This window comes from Felis catus, chromosome A1, assembly GCF_018350175.1.
Source record: "Felis catus isolate Fca126 chromosome A1, F.catus_Fca126_mat1.0, whole genome shotgun sequence".
NCBI classification, from domain to species: Eukaryota; Metazoa; Chordata; class Mammalia; order Carnivora; family Felidae; genus Felis; species Felis catus.
Genome location: NC_058368.1, coordinates 86,733,014 through 86,745,986, shown reverse-complemented (window position 1 = coordinate 86,745,986; position 12,973 = coordinate 86,733,014). Strand labels below are relative to the sequence as shown.

Genomic DNA, 12,973 nt, shown 5'->3' with positions numbered 1-12,973 from the left:
AATGTTTGGTAATAATCACCTCTGAAACCACCTGGTCCTAAACTTTTGTTTCTGGGGAGATTTTTGATTACTGCCTTAATTTCTTTGGTAGTTTTCAGTCTGTTCCATTTTTATATTTCTCCCTGCTTCAGTTTTGGCGGTTTATATGTTTCTAGGAAAGTATTTGTTTCTTCTCAGTTGGCAAATTTGTTGGCATATATGTTTTCATAATATTCTGTTTTCACTGTATATCTGTGTGTTGGTTATTTCTTCTCTCACATTTGTAATTTTATTGATTTTGGTCCTGTCTCTTTTTTCCTGGATAAGTCTGGCTAGATGTTTAAAAATTTTATAGACTTTTTCAAAGAATTAGCTCCTGGTTTCATTGATCTCTCTCCCTCTCTCTCTCTCTCTCTCTCTGTCTCTCTCTGTCTCTCTCTCTCTTTTTTCCCTAGGCCCTTTGAGAGTAAGGTTAGGTTGTTTATGTGAGATTTTTCTGTCACTTGATATAGGCCTGTATTGCTATAAACTTTCCCCATACAACCGCTTTTTTTTCCTCATACAGAGGTTTGGGGACATTGTGTTTTCATTTTTACATATTTCCATGTACTTTTTTATCTCTCCTTTGATTTATCTGGCTGATCCATTCATTGTTTTGCAGCCTGCTATTTAACTTCTATGGATTTGTGGTCTTTCCAGCTTTTTCCTTGTGGTTGACTTCTAGTTTTATAGTATTATGTTCAGAAAATTTGCATGATATGATTTCAATCCTCTTAAGCTTGCTGAAGTTTGTTTTGTAGGCCAATATGTGATACATTCTGGAGACTATTTCTTATGAACTTGGAAAAATGTATATTTTGCTTTTTTAGGATGCACTTTTCTGAATATGTCTGTTAAATCCATTTTCCAGTGTGTATTTCAAAGTTTTGTTTTCTTCTTGACTTAAAGATTAGATTTTTCTGTTCTAGATGTTCTAGATGTAAGTAGGCAGTAAAGTCCCCTTGTGTTATTGTATTTCTTTTGATTAGTTCCTCTGTTTGTTATAAACAGTTTCATGTATTGGAGTACTCCCTTGCTGGGTGCATAAACATTTATTATCCTCTTGCTGGATTGTTTCCTTTATTATAAAATGTCTTTCGCTGTCTCTTTTTACAGTCATTGTTTTAAAATTTATTTCATCAAAAAACCCTATTTTTTTCTGAAATATGTATTGTGACTTTGTCTTTCTTTTGACATTCATTTTCAAGATAAATAATTCTACATCCTCTCACTTTAATTCTTCATATGACTTTAAGTCTGAAATTGCTCTCTTTTAGGCAACATATAGATGGGTCTTGTTTTGGCTTTTTTTTTTTGTTTTTTGTTTTTGTTTCTTTTAACTCACATTCCAGGGAATTACTGATAGATATGTATACATTGACTTTTATTACTTGTTTTGTGTTTTTTTCTGATCATTTTTTTTCTCTCTTTCATGGTTTGCTGGATTTCTTTGACCATATATTTGGGTTTTGTTTCTCTTTATTCTTTGTATATCTATTATTGGTTTTTGATTTGTCATTACCATTAGGTTTGCATATAACATATTCTGCATATAGCACTCTATAGTAATTTGATGGCTGTTTAAGTTTCAACCTGTTATTTATTCCTCTCCTGCAAACGTTTTTGGTATGTGGTGTCATATTATTACATCCTTTTATTGTTTTCGTTCCTTGCCTGATTTATTTTACAGAAATACTTATTTTTACTGCTTTTGTGTTTCCTACTTTTATACTGTATTTTTGGTCTTTCCTTTCCTCTCAAAGAGTCTTCTTTATCATTTCTGCAGGAGTGGGTTAGTGGTCATGAACTCCTTTAGTTTTTGTTTGTCTGGGAACTATCTCTCTTTCTATTCTGGATAGAGAATTCTTGGCTTCAAATTTTTACCATTCAGCACTTTAAATATATCATGCCACTCCCTTCCAGCTTGCAAATTTTCTGCTGAAAAATCTATTAATAACCTTATGGGTTTTCCCCTACTATATTCCTGTCTTCTTTTGTTTTGCTGATATATATTTTCTTCTTTATCATTACATTTTGCCATCTTAATTCCAATTTGTCTTGGTGTAGATCTGCTTTTGTTGATTTCGTCTGAGACTCTGTGTGCCTTGGATCTAGCTATCTAATTCCTTCCCCAAATTAGGAAAGTTTTCAGCTATTATTTTTCAAATACATTTTTTTGCCCCTGTTTTCCTCTTTCTTCTTCTTCTGGGATCCCTATAATACAAATACTATTATGTTTGATGAAGTCACTGAGTTCCCCAAGTCTATTCTCATTGTGCATAATTATTTCTCTCCTTTGTTCAGTTTGATTACCTTCCTTTACTCTAGCCCTTAGGTCATTACTTCATCCTTCTGCTTCTTCCAGCCTGGTGTTCATTCTATCAAGTGTGTTTCTCATTTTGTGTTTGAATATTTTATTTCTTTTATGTTATTCTTTATCTTTGTGTTAAGGGTCTCACTGATGCCTTCTCCTTTTTTTCTCAGGTCCAGCAAGTATCTTTATGGTCACTACTTTAAATTCTGTATCAAATCTGCTACTTATATATGCTTCACTTTGATCTCTGGGCTTGTCCTTGTCCTGTTCTTCCATTTAAGAAAATTTCTCTATCTTCTCTTTATGTCTAAGTGTCTGTATCTGTTTCTGTGTGCTAGGGAAGTTAGCCACAACTGCTGTTCTTGAGGGTAATGGCCTTATGAAAAAGATGTCCTTAGTGATCTGCCACATAGTGTCCTCTGTTCCCCATAATCTCATTCATGTTTTATGTAACATCTCCAGTGTGTGCTATGTGTACTCTGCTGTGTGTTCTGGTCACTTTATTGTTTTCAGGTTAGAGGATCTGAAAAGGCTCTCTTTGCCTGTTGTGGGTGATATTTTGTCCCTGACCTGAATGGGGTGAGTTTTAACTAGGTATGCTCTCGTCTGCTTGTGAAATATGACCTTTCACCACCTTTGCCAGAAGTGAGGCCCTGCAAAACTCTTGGATCATGAAAAAGTTTTGGCAGGGGCTCATTCTTGTCTTCTATGGGAGGGAGCTCACCATGCTGAGACTGAAGCAAGTGTGACTGACTAGGAAGGGCAGTTCTGCCAGAGCAGTAGAGGGTGGAGGCTGGGTGTAAGCAAGTGAGGTAGCAAGGGTTGGCATTGCACTGGTTCCTGCAGATAACCCTTTGCTTACACTGAAGGGTTGGGGAGAGAGAAATTGTCCCTGCCAGTTTTGTTTGTTTGTTTGTTTGTTTGTTTGTTTTCTGGAGGAATATCTTCATAAATGTTACTTGTCTGGGACATGCTCTGAGATGACCAAATATCATCCCTGCCCTGTGCCCCAAGTGCTGTTTAGATTATTATTTCCATACTGTGTACGTACAGGCTGTTTGCCCTGAGTCCTCTCTAAGAGCAGCCCTATGCCTACTGGTCCCCCCCCCCCCCCAGGCAAACTTGCTGACTTCTGCAACACCAGGCTTTAAGCTCTGCTGGTTTTAAGTCTCACAAAATTCGACCCCTGTCACTTTTCCAGCCAATTTCTAGGGGGATTTGTGGCCCTGTGTGAGTTCTCCTGTGTGGTAGACCATCTCTCTTTCTTCTCTGACTACAGATACCTCCCCACCATGGTCTCAGGATCCATTTGTCTCCTAAACCACATCTCTGCACTTCCTATCTTCTTCAATATGGCTTCCTATTTATCTTTAATTGTGGAGTTTCTTCTGTCAGTCTTCAGGTTGATTATTGAAGTATTTAGGTATTTTTACCTAGTTGAATTCATGGGATGAGGCAAGCCTGGTGTCTTCCTATTCCTCCACCATCTTCCTTTCTCTTAACCATTTCAATCTAATTTAGATTCTATTAAATTAATTCAAAAAATGTGTGTGAATTTCTACTACCAAGTGACAAGTGTTTTCCTTTATCCTGTATCTCTAGCCATAGATAATTTGAAATCACCTTTTATTTTTTGTAAATGTCAAGACTAGAAAAAAATTACATTACATTCTTATTATAAATTGCATACCACTGAGTATCAGTTGATTCAGCACATAATTTTTTGCTAAATAAATGTTTTATTTATGTGTATTTATTTTCCTATTTATTATAGGATTATATATGCATATGTGTATATCATATATATGCAATATATGCATTCATACTGTATGCTTTATATATATATATTCAAATTATACCCTGTATACTATATATTTATTCACTGTTTAGAATGTTGCAATTTTGTAAACCTAAAATATTTATGATTGAATTCAGTCCATGATCATATAAATATATAAAACTACCAATAAAATAAGGAATTATTAGATAATTATCCTTATAACTGGAGCAAATAAGGTTGAGAACCATCTATGTGCTCAGTATTTAATATGACAGAGTTTATAATCATTGAAATTGACAGGGAAATGATATTAAAGTTTATTTAATTGGAAAAGAGAAAATAAAGCTTCTATTCTTTACAGATGTCATATTTTCTAAATAACAAAACCCAAAATTATCTATAGTCAAACGTTACTTTATTTATTTATTTTTTAAATATTTATTTGTTTTTGAGAGAGGGAGAGAAAGACACAGAGTGCAAATGGGGGGTGGCAGAGAGAGAGGGAGACACAGAATCTGAAGCAGGCTCCAGGCTCTGAGCTGTCAGCACAGAGTCTGGCACAGTGCTCTAATTTGGAAACCTCAAGATCATGACCTGAGCTGAAGTCAGAAGTTTCACTAAGTCACCAAGGTGCCACAAAATGAGTACTTTTCTTAATACTCATCACCCATTTAACTCTTCCCTCTGTGAACTTCCCTCCAGCACTCCTTAGTTTGTTCTCTATATTTAAGAGTCTGTTTCTTTGTTTGCCTTGCTCTTTTGTTTCCTCCGTGTTCATCTATTACATTTCTTAAATTCCACATATGAGTGAAGTCCTATGGTATTTGTCTTTCTCTGACTAATTTAACTTAGCATAATACTCTCTAGCTCCATCCATGCCATTGCAAATGGCAAAATTTCATTCTTTTTGATGACTAATATTTCATAGTATATATATATTTAATATTATAATATATATATATAATATAATATAATATAATAATATAATACCACATCTTCTTTCCCCATTCATCGGTCGATGGACATTTGGACTCATTCCATAATTTGGCAATTGTTGATAATGTTGTTAAACATCGGGGTGCATGTTTTCTTTCAAATCAGTATTTTTGTATACTTTGGGTAAATATCTCTCAATTGCTGGATGATAGGGTAATTCTATTTTTCTATTTTTGAGGAACTTCCATACTGATTTCCAGAGTGGCTGAACCAGTTTAGATTCCCACCAACAGTATAAAAAGTCTCCTATTTGTAGACATCCTTATCAATATCTGTTATTTCCTGTGTTGTTAATTGTATCCATTCTGACAGGGGTGAGGTGATATCTCATTGTAGTTTTGATTTGCATTTCCCTGATGATGAGTTATATTGAATATCTCTTCTTGTGGCTGTTAGCCATCCCCTTGTCTTCTTTGGGAGGATGTCTATGCATGTCTTTTGCTCATTTCTAACTGGATTATTTGGGTGTTTTTTTGGGGGGTGTTGAGTTTGATAAGTTCTTCATAGATTTTGGATACTAACTCTTTATCAGATAAGTTATTTGCAAATATTTTTTTTTCCATTCTGAAGGTTGGTTTCTAGTTTTGTTGATTGTTTCCTTCACTGTGCTTTTTATCTTTATGAAATCCTAATAGTTTGTTTTTGCTTTTATTTCTCCTGTCTCAGGAGACATATGTAGTAAGAAGTTGCTACAGTTGATGTCAAAAAGGTTACTGCCTGTGTTCCCTAGGATTTTGATGATTTCCTGTTTCACATTTAGTTCTTTCATCCATTTTGAATTTACTTTTGTGTATAGTGTAACAAAGTGGTCTAGCTTCATTTTTTTTTTTTTTTTTGCTAAGCAATTTTAAAAAAGAAGAAAAGCCTGAGGCATCTCAATGCTGCACTTCAAGTTATATTACTAAGCTGTAGTCATGAAGACAGTATGCTACTGGCACAAAAACAGACACACAGTTCAGTGGGACAGAATAGAAAACCCAGAAACAGACCCACAACTATCTGGTCAACTAATATTCAACCAAGCAGTAAAGAATCTTCAAAGGAAAAAAGACAGTCTTTTAAAAAAACTGGTGTTGGGAAATATATATTATTATTATTTAAATTATAGAAATTTTAAAACAGTTGCATTTGAATGGTTTGCTTAAGTTAGGCTTTTGCTCATTTGTTTGTTTGTTTGTTTGTTTTACTTAATAACTGAATGATAGAGAATGTGTGAATAGGTAAAAACAATATTAATTAGACCAAATTTTACAAGAGTGCTTTAGGAGTTTCAAGCTCAAAAAGAGAAATTGAACTTTAGGCTGTTAAGAAAATCCAGCTACAGCTGATAAAAAAAAAGGAAGAAAAGAAAGAAAGAAAGAAAGAAAGAAAGAAAGAAAGAAAGAAAGAAAAAAGAAAAGATAGTGAGTCTAAATATAATGTATACACTGCATGCAATTTGGGTAATTTTGGTGTGTCTTGACTGGTCACAAAAACATAGCTTCTAGAAGGTAAATGAGAGCATTTTTGGCTAACTAAATCTGCAAAATGAATATCTATATGCAAAATAATATTTTAGATCCCAACCTTACACTAACCTCAAAAAATAATGTAAAATGAAAGCAAAAACATAAAATAGCTAAAAATAAAACTTAAGTTATAAAACTCTTAGAAGAAAACATAGGTATAGTTTCATGACAACTGATTTGGAAATGATTTCTTGGTTATGACAAAGCACAGGCAACAAAATAAAGACTAGACAAGTAGGACTTCATAGAAATAATATATATATATATATTTTTGCAATGAACAATATTATCAACTATGTACAAATTATATTTCTGATAAGGATTGATATCAGAACACATATATTACTCCTACAGCTGAAAAACAAGAATAAAAACAATCTCATTAAAACATGGGCAAAAGACTTGTATAGAAATTTCCATAAAGAGGATATACTGATGACCTATAAGCACATAGTAAGTTATTTAATGATTAGAGAAATACAACATAAAACCACAAGTTTTTGCCATTATTTCATTATAATGAAATAAAGTACGAACAATGTATGATTTGCTTATATGAGGTACTTAGAATAATCAAATTCTTAGAGACAGAAAGTGCAACAGTAGTTGTCACATGTGTAGAAAGAGTTAATGGGGAGGTATTTATTTTATTATTTTTATTTTAATATACTTGATACACAATATTACTTTAGTTTCAGGTATACAACATAGTGATTTTACAAGTTTGTAAGTTATGCTATGCTCACCACAAGTGCAGCTACCATCTGCCACCATACAAATCTATTACAATATCATTGACTTATTTCCCATGTTGTGCCTTTTATTCCTATGACCTATTCATTTCATAACTGGAAGCCTGTATCTCCCATTCCCCTTAACTATTTTTTCCCATTCCCCTCTTCACATCCCCTTTGGCAACCATTAGTTTGTTCTCTGTATTATAGATCTGATTCTTCTTTTTGTTTGTTTGTTTGCGTTCTTATTTATTTATTTATTTAAATCTACATATGAGTTAAATTATATGGTATTTGTTTTTATCAGTCTGACTTACTTCATTTAGAACAACACCTGCTAGGTCCATCCATGTTGTTGCAAATGGCAGAATCATATCCCTTAAAGAAAATGATCCAAAATATAAAGAGAACTTAAATAACTCAACACCAAGAATCCAATTAAAAATTGGACAGAATAGGGGCACCTGGGTGTCTCAGTTGGTTGGACATCCAACTTCAGCTCAGGTCATGATCTTGTGGTCTGTGAGTTTGAGGCCCATGTTGGCTCTGTGTTGACAGCTCAGAGTCTGGAGACTTCTTTGAATTCTGTGTCTCCCTCTCTGCCCCTCCCTCACTCATGCTCTGTCTCTGTCTCTGTCTCTCTCTCTCTCTCTCTCTCTCTCTCTCTCTCTCTCTCTCTCTCTCCTTCTCTCAAGAATAAATTAACATTATTGTTTTTTCAATGGACAGAATCTGTGAATAGACATTAGGCCAAAGAAGTAGTATTGATGGACAACAGATACATAAAGATTTACTCAACATTACTAATCATCAGGAAATGCAAATCAAAAACCCAATGGTAGTTATTATTTTTAATGGGTATGCAGTTTTAGTTGAGAATATGAAAGTTCTAGAGGTGGGGGGTAGTGATTGTTGCACAACATAGTAAATTTACTTAATGCCACTTACCTGTATATTAAAAATGGTTAAAACAGTAAATTTTTGTTTATGTATATTAACAAATTGAAAATGGTAATTAAAGTGTGCCTGGGTGGCTAAGTGGGTTGAGCATCTGACTTCGGCTCAGGTCATGATCTCATGGTCTGTGAGTTTGAGCCCCACATTGGGCTCTGTGCTGACAGCTCAGAGCATGGAGTCTGCTTAGGATTCTTTGTCTCCCTCTCTCTCTGCCCCTCCCCCACTAATGCTCTGTCTTTCTCTCTCTCTCTCTGTCAAAAATAAATAAGCATTTTTTAAAAATAGTAATTAAAATATTACATAGTCTGCGTGCCCCTGGGTGGCTCAGTCAGTTGAGTGTCTGGATCTTGATTTCTCCTCAAGTCATGATCCCAAAGTCATGGGATTGAGTCTTGCATTGGGCTCTGCAGTGAGCATGGAACCTGCTTGGGATTCTCTCCCTCTGTCCCTCTGCCCCTCTCCCAAACTTGCATGCTCTCTCATTCCTTCTCTAAAAAAATTAATGCATAAATATAAATACAACGTGAAATAGTCTGATCTATTGTTTAATGCAAAATGCTTGAACATGTGGTAAGAATAGACACTTAAACACATTTTAAGAAACAGTTTAGTAGAATCTATTAAAAATTGATATGACCATATTGTATATATACTAATTACCTTTCAAGAGACTTAGTCAAAGAATCATGCACGTACATCCACAGGCAAAGTATATAAAATGATGTTAATCATAAGGTTACATATGATGGTGAAAATAAACTTGCCAAAATATTGAATATCCATAATATTTAATAGTATGCTATTACATAAAACAGGAAGCCATGTGAAATATTGTTGTGTGTAAAATGTAAGTTTCTAAATCATGCATGGTGAATATCAGATGTTGCATTTTTATGATTATGTATCCAAAGTCACAGGATGTGTATTGGGTTCACATTCCAAATCTTCTACCTCCTATGGTCCTTGGGAAGACAAGTGGGAGTGAGATAAGTTTCACTTTAATTATGGTTTCCTACATTGCTTGGTATTTTACATGGATAACATTTGCATGTATACCTGTGTTAAAAATGAAAAACAAAAAACAAACAAACAAACAAACAAAAACCAAAACAGAACTGGAAGGAAATAAAGCAAAATAGCATCCATGACTTAATGTATGGTCCTCAATCAAAATTTCAATTCTTGAATTCAAATGTTCTCTTTCCATTAAAATCTTCATTTCATAACACATCAATATATAGAAAGGCACATCCTGAAACTATTTGTAGACTTGTAGTAATATGCTTAGCATGGAAAATTGCAAGAAGCAAATAAATTGTCTTTCTGAGTTGTCATAGGTCTGGGTTTTAAGGTTGCCTTCTGGTTCCTCACGGGATGCTCACTACAGTCAAAAACTTGGTAATTTCTTCTAATTAATTCCCATTCCATTTATGCAACTACAATCTCGTGTGAAAGCCATAAGATTATTAAACTTGAACAATGTTGGAGACTGAAATAAAGCTTGCAACTCAGCAATTACACGTGAATTGTAGAGATAATCAAGCATGGCTGATTGTGGAAAAAGCAGCTATTATGAATGAAAGTATCTTCTCAGAGAAGATACTTAAGACAAAATATTTCTTTCACACATATGAGAACACAGAATTAAGGGATGGAACAGAAATATGTGCCACATCTCAAAGTACTTACTTGGCTCTTCTCACTTTATACTGAACTGTTACATTTAATGAATGGTAAGAAAGAAAAAAGCACATACTTTTAGGGGTAAATTTGCTCCAGGTTTTTTTTTTCCTGTGTCCTCAGGAAGAAGGAATTTTAATGTTGCTATGTATATCACCTGTAATAATTGGTGATGACATTGCTCACCATTCTGTTTCAAGAACTAAGGAGAATGGAGAATGTTCCAGTTATCAAACTTGTTGTCTCTGTATTCCTAGACCACCTATGTTTTGTTTAAATGAAAGTTAGAATCAAGGAGACAACAGATTATAGAAGTAGCCTTGACTCATTATTAAGTGATTATTGAAAGACTAATTTTATGGTCATAGTCAAGACACCGTTGTGGTGTTATGTTATAGGGACTGAGTAAATAACATATTATGGGAATTGATTTATCATGAATATTCAGGATGTGACAATTTGGGCATTTTCTATTTTTATCATTAATGTTAATATCTAGTAGAAAAATTAACAACCCAGTTTTTTTCTCTTCTATTCTGCCTTCTGCCTGCCTAATCTCATTTGACAAACACAAACATTTATATTTTTATTTTTTTACTTAAATTTCTTTCAATGTTCATTTATTTTTGAGAGACATAGTGAGACAGAGCATGAGCGAGGGAAGGGTAGAAAGTGAGGGAGACATAGAAGCCACAGCAGGCTCCAGGTTCTGAGCTGTCAGCACAGAGCCCAATACAGGGCTCCAACACATGAACCATGAGATCATGACCTGAGCTGAAGTTGGACGCCTAACAGACTGAGTCATCCAGACACCCCTATATTTTTACTTTATTTATTTTTTGGTTAAGAGCAGTATTTGGCCAATGATCTCTAGAAGGAGTCATCATAGAAGGTAACTTTATTTTTGTTTTTTTCAGCTGCACCTGTGAAGTATGTTAGCTACTTCTTTTTTTTTTTCAACGTTTATTTATTTTGGGGACAGAGAGAGACAGAGCACGAATGGGGGAGGGTCAGAGAGAGGGAGACACAGAATCAGAAGCAGGCTCCAAGCCATCAGCCCAGAGCCTGACGCGGGGCTTGAACTCACAGACCGCGAGATCGTGACCTGGCTGAAGTCGGACGCTTAACCGACTGCGCCACCCAGGCGCCCCTGTTAGCTACTTCTTAGAGAGATTTGTCTGAAAGGATTTATGACTCTCTGTTAGACTCCTAAGGCTATATATATATATATATATATATTTGTTCTACTAACCAACAGTCGGAACTTTACTGGATTTTCTGCCTCTTTAAATTGTCCTTAAAGCCAACCATATTTCATTGACCTCTGAGTAAATATCTCAATATGGATGGTAGGGGGCTATGTGCTCATTGACCTCTGTGTAAATATCTCAATATGGATGGTAGGGGGCTATTGCTGTATGCTGTGTATCTCTGTGCTGGTATTCTGATGAGCTACACCTCACTCAGAACCAAACATTGCCAAAGGTCAAGTAAAGATGATATGACAATATCTGAAAGGACTAGTTATCAGTGTCATCTTTATTTCTGCAGATAAGAATTAGCGTGGCTGAGAAATAAGCCACTATGACCAACATAACAAGGTTCTTGCTCATGGGATTCCCTGACGATCAGGTGCTACAGAGACTTTATGCTGCATTCCTCTTCCTGGTTTACCTAGCAGCACTAATGGGGAACCTCCTCATTTTCACCCTCACCACCATTGACCAGTATCTTCAATCCCCCATGTTTTTTTTCCTAAAGAATTTGTCTTTGATTGATATCTGTTACATTTCTGTCACTGTCCCCAAATCTGTCATGAACTCTTTGACCAACAGCCATTCCATCTCTTTCATAGGATGTGCCTCACAAGTTTTCCTTGTTATTTTTCTTGCTGGCACAGAGTACACCCTTCTCCTAGTGATGTCCTATGACCGCTATGCTGCCATCTGCTGTCCTCTGCACTATGAGACCATCATGAATAGAGGTGCCTGTGTGCAGATGGTGACAGCATCATGGGTTAGTGGGTGTGTCTATGGATCCATTCATGCTGCAGGAACATTTTCTGTTCGTTTCTGTGGTTCCAACATAGTGCACCAATTCTTTTGTGATGTCCCATCACTGCTCACACTTGCTTGTTCTGGACAGAAAACTCTAGAATATGCATTTATAATTGGTAGTTGTTGTTTTGGGTTTATATGCTTTATTTTATTGATTGTATCCTATGTTCACATTTTTTCTACCGTTCTAAGAATCCCATCTGCAAATGGGAGAATGAAATGTCTTTCCACCTCCCTGCCCCACCTCACCGTGGTGACACTGTTTATCTTTTCTGGAAGCATCACATATTTAGCTAAAAATTTTAAATCTTCATCTTCAGTGAAAGTGTTGATATCAGTGCTTTACACTGTGTTACCCCCCATCATGAATCCTATCATCTACAGCCTCAGAAACGGGGATGTGCAAATGGCCTTGGGCAAACTGATATCTGGGAAACTGTTCAGGATACCTTTTTAAATTTAAATACGTAAAATTTCATTAAAATGAATAATTTTATTGACAATAATTATTTCCAAAGAGATGCCTCTATTTCCCTTTGCAGGTCCAAAAAAACCTCCGTAATTTGTTGCCTAACAGGGTACCAGGGTAAAATTTAACTCTCTTATGTAGTGGTCTAGGGTGTTGAAAAATTTTGATTAAATGGTTCTTTCCTGTTTTGATTGTATATCACAGTATTTTACTAGGGTAACATTCTAAATAATTTGTATTTATCATGGTATTCATAAGTGCATTATGATCACATAATTTTTTCAGGGTAGTCACAAAATATGGCACCTTTTACTTTTATTCTAGGAATATAGTAAAAGTAAAAATGAGGTTTCATATTTTTTAAATTATTCGTAAGTATCCAGGTTTACTTACTAAATGGCAAGTTTGTATTCGTTGAGCATTGAAAACATTCTTTTTTGTTTTCTCAAGTTATTTGCAT

General features: G+C 35.0%; 1 protein-coding gene across 1 annotated transcript; it reads left to right on the top strand.

The window, feature by feature from the left end:
- Window positions 1-11,571: 11,571 nt before the first annotated feature.
- LOC101093328 (olfactory receptor 14A16-like) lies at window positions 11,572-12,501 on the top strand. The gene has a single exon (XM_011283236.2). The coding sequence runs from the start codon at window positions 11,572-11,574 to the stop codon at window positions 12,499-12,501; it is 930 nt and encodes a 309-aa protein (XP_011281538.2).
- The last annotated feature ends 472 nt before the right edge of the window (window positions 12,502-12,973 follow it).